At 37.7% G+C, this 15,731-nt stretch overlaps 3 protein-coding genes across 7 annotated transcripts; 1 reads left to right on the forward strand and 2 right to left on the reverse strand.

Annotated features, from left to right (window-relative positions):
• The first annotated feature begins 250 nt into the window (after positions 1-250).
• Positions 251-3,748, forward strand: cdc42ep5 (CDC42 effector protein (Rho GTPase binding) 5). 4 transcript variants are annotated; one of them, XM_052578392.1, is made up of 3 exons: positions 251-415; positions 566-630; positions 1,710-3,748. In XM_052578392.1, exon 3 carries the CDS (start codon positions 1,732-1,734, stop codon positions 2,617-2,619), a length of 888 nt encoding a protein of 295 aa, XP_052434352.1. In that variant the 5' UTR covers positions 251-415; positions 566-630; positions 1,710-1,731; the 3' UTR covers positions 2,620-3,748. The 4 variants fall into 4 exon arrangements, with proteins under 4 accessions (XP_052434352.1, XP_052434351.1, XP_052434355.1 ...); XM_052578391.1 differs by having other exon boundaries at positions 1,723-3,748; XM_052578395.1 differs by having other exon boundaries at positions 566-597.
• Positions 3,749-6,343: 2,595 nt separating this feature from the next.
• grwd1 (glutamate-rich WD repeat containing 1) lies at positions 6,344-11,144 on the reverse strand. Its single transcript, XM_052578396.1, has 7 exons — positions 10,902-11,144; positions 9,891-10,008; positions 9,617-9,776; positions 9,284-9,494; positions 7,709-7,851; positions 7,437-7,628; positions 6,344-6,904 (listed from the first exon to the last, which is right to left on the reverse strand). The coding sequence occupies exons 1-7, from the start codon at positions 11,113-11,115 to the stop codon at positions 6,596-6,598; spliced, it is 1,347 nt and encodes a 448-aa protein (XP_052434356.1). The 5' UTR covers positions 11,116-11,144; the 3' UTR covers positions 6,344-6,595.
• Positions 11,145-12,012: 868 nt separating this feature from the next.
• On the reverse strand, positions 12,013-15,670 carry zgc:174888 (uncharacterized protein LOC558116 homolog). 2 transcript variants are annotated; one of them, XM_052578397.1, is made up of 5 exons: positions 14,927-15,644; positions 14,638-14,750; positions 14,353-14,421; positions 13,389-13,520; positions 12,013-13,059 (listed from the first exon to the last, which is right to left on the reverse strand). In XM_052578397.1, the coding sequence occupies exons 1-5, from the start codon at positions 14,937-14,939 to the stop codon at positions 12,700-12,702; spliced, it is 687 nt and encodes a 228-aa protein (XP_052434357.1). In that variant the 5' UTR covers positions 14,940-15,644; the 3' UTR covers positions 12,013-12,699. The 2 variants fall into 2 exon arrangements, with proteins under 2 accessions (XP_052434357.1, XP_052434358.1); XM_052578398.1 differs by lacking the exon at positions 14,353-14,421 and having other exon boundaries at positions 14,927-15,670.
• Between the last annotated feature and the right edge of the window lie 61 nt (positions 15,671-15,731).

Genomic DNA, 15,731 nt, shown 5'->3' on the forward strand with positions numbered 1-15,731 from the left:
ATGGCAATAAACTAAACACAATCTACAAATAGTCCTATATAAAACCCTATATGCTTTGTTCATCTTCAACCCTTCTACTCCTAAATTACTCCTAATTCTACACTTGAGTGAGGTTGGACCATATCCACACATCAATAAGACAAAAATCCGTGTGAAATAATTTTATTCTGAGAGGGAAAATACACAGGCTGCGTCAGTCAGTCCTTTGATTCAGTAACACAGCTGTAGCCAGCTCCCATTGAAAACTCACGTCACTTCCTCGCCCATCCCTAAAGGGAAAAAAAAGAAATATCGGAGAGAAGAGAGACGCCAGTAAAGTCAGTAAAAGAGGGAAAGCGAAAGATATTTAAAGAAACATTTGGTTATAAGAAGAACAAATTGTCGCCACCTCACTGATAAGCAGGCGGTGATCAAAGTAAGTTTCATTCCGTCGTTTTAAAAGAAGCCGATTCTATAACTCAGTTGGGCGCGTAACTTTTGCACTTTTGGAGACTTTGCACTTTAGGAGACCTTCATTGCATTAAGCTGGAATATTTAATAACACATTGATTTTTGCTTTATACAGCTTCATTGGACAGGAGGAAGCATTCAGACAAGGCAGGTATTCTGCTTAAAATTATAAGACCACTGGTAAGAGTTAACTTACTTGGCTCCAATTAAACTGTTTCGTTATTATAATGTGTATTAAATGTGCATACAAGTTGTTTTATAGTATTCATCAGATGAACTAGCTTCAGAATATGTGATTTTATGCACGAAGTCAATAGACCTGTTAAAGGCGTCAAGAACTGATTCGCTTTCCAGCTGTTGCAGTTGTTTATGAATAGTTCAGGTCACACAAATGGCGATTTAACGCATTTCTTCCTATAAAAATGATTCTCAAATGATCCCAAAATGGATTTTTAACAACAAAACCCGCTAATTATAAAACTACTTATAAAATGTTTTGTCGAAGCAATTAAATATAATTTTAGTATAATAAACTATCCCTTCAGAGCTTCAGAAAACAGTCAAATTCCTGTCTTTTCATAAATCTAAATAGTAGATTTAAAATCAAATTACGTGTTAAAAAGATGAAACCGTGGGCACGTTCATTATGTTTCTCTGAGACTGTGAGAGTGTCTCGACCTCGCCTCGCGAGAAAGCTCGAGTGAAGAATGCACTTAAGCACGCGCTGCACATACAAGTCCGAGCTTGGCTTCGGCGTCTGTCAGCTCCTCTTTTTCACAGCTTTTACGCAATCATACCGCTTTTTTTTTTTTTTGCGACGTAATGATTTCATATCTGACTGTCAATAAAATATGGAAATTTACCTGTTATTATAACCACGTGTCTTACATCTCCCTTAAAAATCTGAGTCCCACTGAATAAAAACTTGGATAAGGGAAGATATTTTAAAATGTGAATAGCATAAAATAAACATTAAATATATTAAAATGTGAATATTTATATTATTTTAATTTAGAATATAGGAGATTTAGGAATGCCACTAAAATCACATTCAAAAACAAATGTATACATACAAGGACTAAAGAAAAAGAAAAAAAATGTGTGTGTATGTATATATATATATATATATATATATATATATATATATATATATATATATATATATATATATATATATATATATATATAATGGTTAATTATAAACCATTTTATTGCACTTTAAATGTTTATTCCACCTTTTCCTTCATCTGACTTTGCAGTTTCATTCCTCAGTTTGCTACCATGCCTCTCCACAAATCATCTTCTCGAACCCCGCGGCTGGACCCCACCATGATCTCCGCTCCACTGGGTGATTTCCGTCACACCATGCACATTGGTCGAGGTGGAGACGCTTTTGGTGACACCTCCTTTCTGTCCAGCCATGGCCCCTCTAGTCCTAATCCCACGTCGGTGCAGCAACCAGCCATGGGAGCCACTGTAGATACCACAGACAATCAGATGAACCACAACAATGAAATTGAATATGCAGAAGATACTGGTCCAAATGAGCTCCGGCACTCCGATTCAGTTTCTTCCTTTGACCTCGACTTGGATTTAGGGCCTTCGATTTTAGGAGATGTCCTGGGAGTGATGGACGGACTGACCATGGGTTCTCACAAAGACAATGAAGACGTGTTTAGTCCCAGCAGGAGCTCGAGGGATGTGATGATGTCACCAAGGAATGCTGCCAATGAGTTGAACGAGAGGATGAGGATGGAAAGTATGACCACAGAGGGGAGCCATCGAGATGAGCAGCTGAATGAGGTGAACGGTGTGAAATCAAAAGGGCTCAGGCCCAAAGTGCGATTCAGCGACAAACGAGATGAGATCATCGGTCGACAGGAAGTAATCGAGGGTCTAGATGTGGAAGTAGAAGTAGAAATGGGCTTGAGACCGAATAAGGGGATGCAAGAGACCCAAGATCCAAGACAAGCAGAGGTGGTTAATCAGAAAGAGGACAACTCTCCAAGCCTCTCTTCCTCAGTGAGCTCAGAGTATGAGGGAGTCTCACCGCTGGACCGGAGGAGAGAAGACCAGCATCTTTCAGAAACAGATTCAGAGGAGGAAGGTGCCAACGGACAACAAGGATACACTTTTGAGGATGAATTTGATGATGAGATTGGCCTATAAAAGGACATAGTGAGCGATTTGAGGACCAAAAATAAGTCATTGACATTTGGATCATGACATACGAACAGAATTATTCTTTAAAAAAAAAAAAAATCCATAGAGAGAGAGAGTTCATGAAAATATCTTCTCGAGGTAAAAACTGGACAATCTGGAACTTTCCTTCCCAGGTTTACAATGGTGTTTGCTAATTTTGGAACTATTTCATGAAATTAAGACAATGCGGTTTTGTTTTTATTGGATTTACTACAAATTTTGAAAGTCTCCCATGGACAGTGTGATGTCTTACAAAGAATAGCCTATGAACAAACCTATTCATACATTTCCCATGGTCTCAGCTATATAAAATTGAGCAGTAAATGTTCAGTTTTTCCAGTTCATAACTCCGTTATAGGGCACTTTAGCTTCTTCAGGTAACTAGACACAGCTGTAATCTCAATGGAGAGTGAAAACCTGCAGTTCAACCAGAATGGAACAAAAAGGTGATGCTTTGAATGACAGCTGACCTTTTAAAGCCAAACACAACATACAAAGTTATAAATTATTGTTTATATTATGGTTATCTATAGTGCCTTACACAACAATGTTTTTCAACTTTGTCTTGCTTAGTTTCACTGAAAAGCCTACGATGAAGCTTTTCTTTTTGTGGGAAGATGCAAGGTTGCTGGATGCATTCACAAATGCTGGAATTTTCTCCTGGGAGTTTTCATCATTACATATACATTCATATCTTAAAATGCAATAAGCAATCACATTGTGTATCGTTTATGGAGATGTACTCGTTTAAGAAGTGAAAAAATGAAATGCACGTAATAGTTACACCCTACAAAATAGTCTTAAAGCTAAACAGCTGCAAAATGCATATAGCTTTTAAACTGTGAATGAAAACATTCTGGTTGATTATTTGACTAGTTCTCGACTAGATCCATAAAAATAAGCATGGAAAGCTTTAATAGGTTGAGTTTCATTTTTAAAAGCAGTTGCTTTTGTTATGCTTTCACAGTTGTTTGATTTGAATGCTGAAGAATATATAACAGACAATCGGTGATTATTTTACACTCCAAACCACTCTGCCAATTGAAAAAATGTTGGGCTAGACCAAAGTGTGTAATTAAAATTTTATTCAACTTTTTGTGGCATTTTGCATTCTTTGAATGTGTTGAAGGGAGGCAGATGCATTTCTGTAAGCATGCTATTTTTATTGATATATTCTTTTTATTTTAAAGGCAAGTAAATAAATGAATACTATCTTTAACTCCCTCCTATTTTATTTTAATTTCATCAGCGTGGGATCATCTAGCCTTAAGATAGCTCCAGGAAGGTTGGATGGATTGACAGATCTGTGGATGGAATGATAAATAAAGAGAAATAAGATAGTTTAGTTCAAGACCTCAAAATAATTATAAATTTTATACATTATGGAATTGCTGTATATGGTGTTGGCTATCTACAAATGCAACATACAGTATTGTTCAAAATAATAGCAGTACAATGTGACTAACCAGAATAATCAAGGTTTTTCGTATATTTTTTTATTGCTACTTGGCAAACAAGTTACCAGTAGGTTCAGTAGATTCTCAGAAAACAAACAAGACCCAGCATTCATGATATGAACGCTCTTAAGGCTGTGCAATTGGGCAATTAGTTGAATTAGTTGAAAGGGGTGTGTTCAAAAAAATAGCAGTGTGGCATTCAATCACTGAGGTCATCAATTTTGTGAAGAAACAGGTGTGAATCAGGTGGCCCCTATTTAAGGATGAAGCCAACACTTGTTGAACATGCATTTGAAAGCTGAGGAAAATGGGTCGTTCAAGACATTGTTCAGAAGAACAGCGTACTTTGATTAAAAAGTTGATTAGAGAGGGGAAAACCTATAAAGAGGTGCAAAAAATGATAGGCTGTTCAGCTAAAATGATCTCCAATGCCTTAAAATGGAGAGCAAAACCAGAGAGACGTGGAAGAAAATGGAAGACAACCATCAAAATGGATAGAAGAATAACCAGAATGGCAAAGGCTCAGCCAATGATCACCTCCAGGATGATCAAAGACAGTCTGGAGTTACCTGTAAGTACTGTGACAGTTAGAAGACGTCTGTGTGAAGCTAATCTATTTTCAAGAATCCCCCGCAAAGTCCCTCTGTTAAAAAAAAGGCATGTGCAGAAGAGGTTACAATTTGCCAAAGAACACATCAACTGGCCTAAAGAGAAATGGAGGAACATTTTGTGGACTGATGAGAGTAAAATTGTTCTTTTTGGGTCCAAGGGCCACAGGCAGTTTGTGAGACGACCCCCAAACTCTGAATTCAAGCCACAGTACAAAGTGAAGACAGTGAAGCATGGAGGTGCAAGCATCATGATATGGGCATGTTTCTCCTACTATGGTGTTGGGCCTATTTATCGCATACCAGGGATCATGGATCAGTTTGCATATGTTAAAATACTTGAAGAGGTCATGTTGCCCTATGCTGAAGAGGACATGCCCTTGAAATGGTTGTTTCAACAAGACAATGACCCAAAACACACTAGTAAACGGGCAAAGTCTTGGTTCCAAACCAACAAAATTAATGTTATGGAGTGGCCAGCCCAATCTCCAGACCTTAATCCAATTGAGAACTTGTGGGGTGATATCAAAAATGCTGTTTCTGAAGCAAAACCAAGAAATGTGAATGAATTGTGGAATGTTGTTAAAGAATCATGGAGTGGAATAACAGCTGAGAGGTGCCACAAGTTGGTTGACTCCATGCCAAAAAAAACTGTGGTCATACAACTAAATATTAGTTTAGTGATTCACAGGATTGCTAAATCCCAGAAAAAAAAATGTTTGTACAAAATAGTTTTGAGTTTGTACAGTCAAAGGTAGACACTGCTATTTTTTTGAACACACCCCTTTCAACTAATTGCCCAATTGCACAGCCTTAAGAGCGTGCATATCATGAATGCTGGGTCTCATTTGTTTTCTGAGAATCTACTGAACCTACTGGTAACTTGTTTGCCACGTAGCAATAAAAAATATACTAAAAACCTTGATTATTCTGGTTAGTCACATTGTACTGCTATTATTTTGAACAATACTGTACATGAGCACAAGTCCAGAGTTCAAAGTTTAAAAGGTAACAATTGCTGGAAGTGGAGTTAAGCCTTTACAAAAATGTCTACAAAAATGTAAACAAGTCCTTTCTTCATACTTACACTGGAGGGTATCCTTCAATATTAAAACCATTTCCTCTTTCTAGCAAGGGTCGGTCAACTCATCTCAGTCTTGAAAGAAAATGCAGAGCACTCACTGGGTGTATAACTTTTGTTTTTGAATATAACATGATTTTTATCCATCTTTTGCATATTATCTAGGATTAGCACATTTCCTTTAGTACACTTTAAAGTTGTTAACTGAAAAAAAGACAAAATGCACAAGGAACTGTTTAGTTGGCATTTATTTATCATGAAGAAACAACAAAAAAATATCCAGTTTATTATAATATGTGTGAAGGCTACTATGGTTAGAACCATAAAACCAGCAGTCAGCCTGAATAATTAAAACCCACAGTCTGCCTTTAGCAGCTTTAGACTGAAAGACTAAAATATCTTTCTCTGTTTTGTCAATTATGAGAAAAGAAGTCTTTTTTTTTTTTTTACTGAATGGAAACCCAAGGAAAAGTAAATATTCGGTAAATATACTGGTGTTACCTTTAACTAATGAATAAAGTTAATACACAAACAACAAACTGGTAGATGATTCAGAACGGAGTTTTAATGAGTACTTAATGAGTAATAAGTATTTCTGCCTCAAGAAGTTGAAAAATTGGTTCCAGAAGGTGTAGAAAAATGAAAGAAATGCAAACCTAGATGTACCATTCATCCATCTATGTTCATTTCAAATGATACACATGTATATTCTTTCTGCCTGAAGCTGTCCACTCTCTCTCTGTCCCTCTTCTCACTCACACACACACACACACACACACACACACACACACACACGGTTAAACAGAAATAGTTCTGAAGATGTTGAATCCAGACAGTGCGGTGGAAATGAGAACTCCAGGAATCTGTGGGTGCCAGTGGAGCTCCTTCACTTCTTTCTGGCCCTGGTGAAGGAACAGTAGCTGAGGTGGTAGTTGTTTTAAGCCCTCTGCCTGTTCTCCAATGTCACATGACTCCACGGATAGATCCCATTGGCTGACAACATCATCAGCTCCAGAAGCGGCAAACACACTGGAGTCAACAGGGTTCCACTCCACTGACGTCACAGGAGCACTGTGCTGCTTAAAACTGGCCACTGGACGACCAGACTGAAAGAAAGAAACACGAATGTGACCTAACTAAATATACAAAAAATAAATAAAATATTTTAAGAGTTTTATTTATACTTTTATTCAGACGGCAACAACAAATTTATCATCAAAAAAAAGTGACAGTAAAAACATTTAGAATGTTATAAAAGATCAGTTTCAAAAATGCTGCTCTTTTTAACTTTCTTTTCAACTAATCACAAAAAATATATAGTTTACACAAAAATAGTAAGCAGCACATTGATAATAAGAAAACTAAATTTTTTGAATGGCAGTGTACATTCATTCTAAAATTAAATAATAAAACTACATCCTCATTTTAAAGCACAATTTCACTGTAGTGGTTTCCAAGTAAATTTTTGGAAACACCCTAGAACGGTACACCCTACAACGATACAGCTAACAAACAGGCATGAAATGCTTCTGTCTCTTCAGGAGATTCCAGATAGACTTGTTTCTTTTAATGATTTAATTGGCAACGCTTTAGCTGAAAAATAAACATTAATATTAGTTTCTTCTTGCTCATGCTCACCTGGAACTGCCTTAAATCCCAGACTTTGAGGAGGCCGTCGTCTCCTCCAGACAAAATAAAAGGTTCAGTCCGGTTCCAGCTGATAACATTGATGTCTGAAGAATGAGCCTCATTGGCAGAGAGCATGGAATTAGGTGGTGCCCTTATGTCCCAAATGCGAATGGACTGATCCACTGAACAGGACGCAAAAACCTGGAGGTGAGGGAGAAGCACTGATTTAACCATTACATCCACTTTCATTATACAATATTTGAATATAATCATTCTCATACTGTGGCTTCAGTAGGTGACCACTGCAGGTCCTCAACAGACTTGCTGTGTGAGCTGAAAGGCCGTTGGTCAACTTTCCAAGTCCCGCCCTCCTGTGGCTCCCAGACATGAATGTTCTTCTTGCAGTCGCCGCTTACCAGGCGTCCTGAGGCAAGGAAACATGACATGACTTGAGTCTTAGCCAGTAGTCCCATTAATCTAGACATCTGTTTGTAAGGAGGACGTAAGACCATGTTTTCACTTGTTACATCCACCTTGTCTTTTTTATATGTAAGAATTGATGTGGCCATTTGTAACATTTGTTGTCCCGTTTTTTGCACTTTTTGGAAGCTTTGATCGTGTTTACAGTGTGCAATATAACGTGTTCATGTTTCGAGTGTAAAAAAACACAGTATTTTTCACACAATTCACCTATCTGTATGCCGCTGTTTTCACTGTCATAAAAACAGTCTGATGACTTCCTTGTTCTATGAAGTCCCTCCTTCAGAAATACGTAAGGAGTTCTGATTGGGCCAGCGGTTCTTGTGTAGTGATTCGACAGCAGCTGAGAGCAGGCTGCCCTCCTGGAAACGCGATTGGACTAGTTTTGGTGTAGTTTTGAGAAGCAAGTGGGCAGGAGCATGTGCTGGAGATGTACTTATAATCACAGGAGCGTTTTTACTGACGAGATGCGCATGAAAATCGTGTACGATTTTTTTGCACAGCCCTAACATCTAGTTAACAAAGCTAAACAGCATTGCCCTTTGTGTAATAAGTTACAGAAACTGTTAAACGCACCAACTTAATTAATAAAATACACTTACCGGTTGTGTTCAATAAACAACGCCTTCTCCAGACAAAGAGGGAACTGCTCCATCTTTCAAGAATAAACTTTGTGCGAATCCGACATTAAACTGATTGAGAATGAGGAAGCTGTCCTCAGCAAAATTGGCTGCACATAGTTTTACATGTGGATTATAATTTTCGGCAACAGAGTTCAACATAAATTGTAACCATTGATATCTAAGTACAGCGTCCCTGGGACGCTCAAACAAAGATGACTGGACTCAGAGATGAAAATAACACCGTTTCGACGACATGGCGACAAACGCACTCTTCAAACCAACTCTTCCTCTTCTCTGTTGGAGCACAACAAGACCACGCCCCCGTTTGTGTATTCATGTGGGCGGAGGTTAGTAAAAAAAAAAAAACTGTTTTTTGTAGGCGAATTCTGTTAAATCAAATATCTCGCTTGGCATTTAACTTTGAGCTTTAGAATTTTACAGATATTATTTATACTCTAACAACAACAACAATACACACTAACTGAAGTTTGAAACATGGGATCACGAAGAACGGGACTTTTAAATGTGCAAGGCTTTCTGTGTCATCTGCTTCTAGCATGAATGTTGCTTGATACTGCACACTGGTATTTGTTATCATATTTTAATGTCATAATCATAAACATATTTATTGGTTTCTAACAAAACTACTTTTTACTGTCTCTTGTTGTGGCAAATGATTAACAACTTCCACAAATATTTTACATTCGTTTTGAAAAATAAGTTTGATATAATATTACAATCCAAATTACACACCTGGTACTTTGGGCGACCAATCGATGGCAAATCCTTCTGACATGTGACCAGAAAAACTGAAAAGAGGCGTGGCTTCCTTCTGCTGCTTGATGAAGGCCGACATCGCTGCCGAACTGTGCACCGCCTCAAGCTGAGGTCGGAGGTCAAAAATCTCCACCTGACCTTTCTCTGACCAGAGCGCAGCAAATGTCTGTTCGCCTCGCTGGGTCACCTATTAAAGTAAAAGAAGATCATAACTTTAGATGATGGGTGAGAAAATTCAACTGGTTGGACTGGAAAAAGACTTTAATTCTCCAGAGTTATAAAAACATTAATGAGAGTAACTAGACTTACTCTGACTCGGTTGATCCCACCATAATGTGGCATCATGGCCAGCTCCAACTGTGGTTTCTTCTCCTCGTCCTCATCGTCATCACTTTCTTCGTCACTGCTTTCATTTTCATCTTTATCTTTGTCAGTTTCATGAAGACTGTGCATGCGCATCACAATAAGCCTGGAAATAGATGAAAATGTCATCATCTTTGGAAGCCAAACATAACCAAAGTATTAGATAATTGTTGCACAACAATAAAAGTAGCAAGCTCTGTAAGCAGTCATGTCAGTGTACCTGTTGCTTAAGGCAGTGTCTGCCTGTGTACCAGCACACAGAATCATAGAGAGAGGAAACTGCTCGCGCCCTTCTCCTTCATCATCACGCACCACATCAAAACTCAGACATGGGGCACCTGCAGCGGAAAGACAAGTCTGCTTATTAGAAATTAATTTCAGAAGACAGCAGGTATCAGAAAAAAAATAACATCTGGTTATTGACAAGTTTGTCCTGTTATGATTCCCACCGATACCCACCCCCATCTCTCTCCCACTTCTGATCTGTCCTGTCATAATAAAATACCAAAAATAAACCTTAAAAAAAAACAACAAAAAAAACATCCTGACCATATTTCACCAATTTAAAAAAATAAATAAAAACTGAATTAAAAAAAAAAAGGAAAGAAAAAGTACAAAAATAATATGTTGGGTGAAGAACTCCTTAATCTTAATTTTGGACATTTTATTTTATTTGTTTTAGTATGCATCAATTTTCATTGAGCAAAACAATTCATGCTCATTAATTTTTGACAATACAGTTTGTTTTACTGCCTTTTATGTTCACTGTTAATCAGTACTGTTATTTTACTTTGCTAAATTTTAATTGTATTTTACATTTAGTAGACTCTTTTATCCAAAGCAACTACTGCATTACAGCAATGAGAATCATCATTAAAATAACATAAAATGTCTAAATTACTGTAAAGAGAACTGGTAAACTTCCCTTAAAAATGGCACATGTAATAATAATACTACTAATAATTTCGTATTATAGTAATTTACTAATATTATTATTGCAATGCAAATATTTAGCTTACATTTTGTGTCATTATTTTCCTAACACTTAAAAAATTTACCATTTCTCAATACTGTAACCTATCCTAACATTTGAATTTAAGATAATGGTACATTTTTATATGTTGCCTGCTCATAGATATAGTAATTCAAACACTATGATTACATTGTAGCATTGCACATACAACCATTTCTCGCTCGTGCATGTTTCTGTTCAGTGATGTTGAGCACTGACCGGTCTGGCACTCGTGATACATGCGGTAAGCGGAGCGGTCCATCTCCAGCTCTTCTCCCGGCTGAAGCGGCTGCAGACCGGGGACATAGACCTTCCCCTCTCCGTCCCCGTTCTGTCCTTCTCCCTCCATATCATCCTCGTCGCTTCCACTCGCCTCCATGTCCTCAAACTCATCGTCCTCCCGAGGCAACGTGTCTTCACCGGCCGCGGACATTTTGAGAGAGCGGAGGACTTCCGCTTCAGGTCACGTGGTTTAAAGCGCATCCTGAACCCTGTGCAGAGTTGGAAAGCACGCGGGAACTGTTGTCCCAAAGAAATCTTTTACAGAAATCCTTCTCACCTTTTGTCTTTTTTATTGACCAGACTGTAAAAATCTGTACATGAGATTTGACTGAGATATAATTACCAGTCTTGACACTTTACAATGGATCCATAGTTAACTACATTAGTTAACATGAACTAACAATATGTCTAAGGCATATATTAATCTTAGTTCATGTTAAGTTGCTGCATTTACTAATATTAAAATCAAAGCTGTATATGTAAGTATTTAATATACCTGAGCTAACAAACTAACAATGAACAGTTGGCGTTATGAACAAACTTGAATAAAAATTAATAAATATTGTAACAGAAGCTCATTTGCTCGCTGTTGGTTAATACAACATTGCCTAGCAGGAGCTTACTGTAAAGGATGGACCAGCAAACCAGTTAAGGCTGATTTAAGCTGATTTTTCCACACAGGGTGGGCCTGTGCTAGTCTGCCTCTGGTTTGCCTCATTTGTGCTAATCCAAACAAACCCATTTCTGACATTTATCAGGGTCAAATCCTGCATCATTATGAACATTATCCATCAACAATATATAGCTAAAATGTAATTTATTGCATGTTGACTGTGTGATTGTGTTTTATGTGTGTTTTTGAGATGTGCCAGCCACCAGTTGTAGGCTAAATTGTGGTTGAGCAGCAACATTGTGTGAACAAAAGGTCTCTGTGGTGGCCTGTTGTTTGTGCCATCATCTGCAAGTCTCTCCATCCAGCTGATACAAGAAAGAGTCCTCATAAACACACTCTGACAAACAAAAGAGTACAGTCGATTCATGCAAACTCTGACTTTTTTTTCAAGATTTTATTTATATATAAAAATCTACACTTAAAAACAGACAACACTTATACCAAAAACAGACAGATTGTTAAATTCATTTGAGTAAAACATTGCTTGTAGTAACCTTCTGTAAGGCAAGACAACAATACTTGTAAACATGACTTATGTAACCCTTTTGCAAATGTCTTTTCAGAAAGTAGCTTGCTTAAGCTGGTTGCTATGCTACAGTATTATATGGTTTGGATTTACTGTAGAAGATGAGTGTAGTTTTTTTTCCTCTTGAACACAGAGGGATAAGCGGAGACTTTTGGCTTCATGTATTCTTTACTTTTTCACTACAATCAATGTTAAAACATTCAGTCGACAGGTTTAACCTGAATTATCATGGAGGACACATAATTCACTGTATATGACAGAAAACTGGATAAGTGATAGAAACAATCAGTGCAAAGACATGATGCAGAAAAAAAAACATTGTACACGTACATGAAAGAGAACGTCATATTGGCCATGTGTCTGTTTCCAAAACATCCCTTTTCTCCAACATGCATCTAGAAATCATGAACCGTATTCAGAGAGCAACTCCTCTGAAATCTCAACAACAACAAAAAAAAAAACAGCAGCTGCCTATTCAAAGTGAAGCTTCCTTTTGGCCAAGTTTTGTGACATATTTAAAACAGATTTCTCACCTTTTACCAAATCAGACTTATTGTTATCCATAGAAAAGAAAAAGTCCAGTAAGAGAAACCTGGGAAAAGTGACTCACTATAGCTGTTAGTCGGACCCTGGTGGAACTGCCTTTTACCAGTCTCTCCTTCTATCACAGGCTGCTGCTCATCCACATGTCCATGGTTCTCCACATTCTCTTCCTCGTCTGATCGTGAAATTTCTTGATCCTCTTCACTTGGGGTAGGGAAGACGCAGTGATGCTCTTTAAAAGCACAATCCAGAATGAGCCATCGTGTGAAGAGGGATGAGGTGAAGGAGAGAAGACCTTCAGGCGATGACTGAACAGATGGGAAAGCAGAGATATCTGGACGATCTGGAATTTTCTGTTTACGAAAAAGATAGAAAAACACTAACCACAAGAGATCTACAATCAGTCAGACCTACAATCAAGAAAGAAAGACGTGTTGATACAACATCTGGATAAATAGAACAGTGGCAAGAAGTATGGTATGAACATATATACACTATAGTGTGTAAATACACTTTTAGAAAAAAGATACAAAAGCTGTCACTGGGATAGTTTTTTTTTTTTTTAAGGAACAAATATGTACCATTTAGGTACTGATATGTACATTTGAGTGTAACTTTTGACAGGCTCCCACCTCAGTGACAGCTTTTGTACCTTTTTATCTGAGAGTATATGACAATATACCTCTTTTGCTATGTTGTCCAGTGTGAGAACCAGCTCGCTGATGAATCTGTATTTGAGATGAACTCTACTGAGATGCTGGAGGAGCTGAATCCAGGAATTTGACAGGAACACAGCAGCACTGAACACACAGCACTAAACACACACACACACACACACACACACACAGAGAGAGAGAGAGAGAGAGAGAGAAAGAGAGAGAGAGAGAGAGAGAGGTGTAGTTCTAAGTTTAGCTACTAGGAGCAAAATTAGCAGCTACACCTTTTATATTTGGTTCAATAACAAATAAGTATGGCTGAGATGATAAAGCAGAAGAAAATCTAGGTTTATTACATGTTCAGTTATAATAACAAGCTCTTAGTAATGTAATCTACTTATTGCTTTCATCTGGGAATAAATGTTTATAGCATATTCAACATATTGTGACTCAAAATGGTTAAAAATGTAATTTGGTGTAACCATCAGTTCCAACCATAGAATACATAATTACATAATTAATTAAATCACTATTTTCAAACATTAGAGTTACAGTTAAAGGTGATTCATTAAAACATAAAAATAATCAAGGCATCCAAAATTTGTATGTTTGGTTATAGGCTTACCTTTATTCTGCAGACAATATTACAAACAATTTAAAACAATATAACTTGCAGGTTTTTTAGTTTTTTAAGAAAAGATCATTTCATGCTACTTATGTTAACATTACTTTAAAAAAAAAGTAATTTATTTACTGACTCATCCATTCATTCATTTACAACCACGCAATATTACACCATCTGGACTTTTCTGATAGTAGGCCCCATAAAACATCAAAATCCTATTTACTCTAAAAACCCCAAACACGTTCATTAAGTTTATTATATTAACCGTTTGTGACCGCGCTGCACGTATGCTGTATTTTTGAATAACTTGAATTGAATCATAAAAAGAGCATCACACCCCTGACCCTTTGAACTGTCAGTCTTACCGGCTCATTGCACAGCGCGCTGTCGTTGAAATAGTGAGACACGACGTAGTTCTTTGGAAACACTTGTGGCTGCAATAGATATATATTACAAGGTCAGTTTTTAAAGCCTTTAATAAAGACGAACTATTGATTTAAGATTGCACGGGTTTCTCAGACGTCACCAAAACCACAAATCAACAATAATAAGGTCAGTACAAAAACCACACGGGACAAATCGCGAACTGTCTATAGACAGTTTTTTACTTTTTACTATAGTAAAAAGAGTTCTTAAACATCGAAACTCACGAATCCGGACGTTTCTTCAATGTGTATAGAGTCTTGAAGATTTCTGATCGTCGTCTTCATAAAATCATCACACCCACTTCCTTGAACAGTCAATATTGATAGAAGTAACAGCACTGAAAGGCAAAGGTAAACAGTGTGGGCTCAGAGCATTAAAAGTCTTAACATTTTCTAAACACCAACTCGTTTTCTTCTCTTAATGTCGCAAACACCAACGCACTTTCTGACACAACCATTTAATACGCGCAGCAACTGATGGATCTTCGTCAGTGCTGCACGCGTATCACGTTACCTGTTGGTGACATGCTTCTACCGGCCAATGTGGGCCATATTCCCCATGTTCTTCTTAACCAAGTAGTTTTGCACGACAGATTGCTGCAGAAAGGTTAGGGAAGAATCTCGGTCTCAGTGGCTTTCCTCCTCTTTCTCTCACTGCTGCTCTTTCTCTTGGATCCCACAGCCGCTCTCCATTCTGACCATCTGACTCAATCCCAGTCAAGCACTTGGAAATTCTTCTGATGGAAAAATCCTGACGGACAAGAAGATATTCCTCTCTTTCCTGTGAGATTTTAGTTTCCTGTTTTTTTCTCTCTCTCTCTCTCTCTTTTCTTCTGCTTTGATTTTCCTCCTTCCTTTTCAGTCAGTTTGTTTTGGAGCTTTAATTTCCAGCTGGTGTGCAAGTGAGCAGGACACTTGATCTGTTGTAGGGCACTTTTGAAGGAACAAACAGCGTGGAGGCAGTTTGCTCACTGAAAGTGAAAGTCCTGGTGGTTCAATCTCTCTCCCCGCTCTCTTTAAAGCTCCCCACCCCTTTAGCTCACTAGACAGCATGCACTCCCCCTCTTCTTCTCTCTTCATCAGTACTCAATGCCTTTCCCGGGCTTAGTTTTAGTCATACACTCTGGCAATCTGTTTTTAATTTCCCTCCTCCCCACTCAAGTCTCCATGTCCGTTGCTCCCTCAAACCCACAGTTTATCATCTGAATGATGACTAAGCATGTGAGCTTTCATGACTGTAATGAAAGGAAGTTATATTTCATCATGTTGTAATTCACACTATTCCAGATTAGTCATTGTCAAGCATGTGATGCCTATAA

This window comes from Carassius gibelio, chromosome B16 (assembly GCF_023724105.1).
Source record: "Carassius gibelio isolate Cgi1373 ecotype wild population from Czech Republic chromosome B16, carGib1.2-hapl.c, whole genome shotgun sequence".
NCBI lineage: Eukaryota > Metazoa > Chordata > Actinopteri > Cypriniformes > Cyprinidae > Carassius > Carassius gibelio.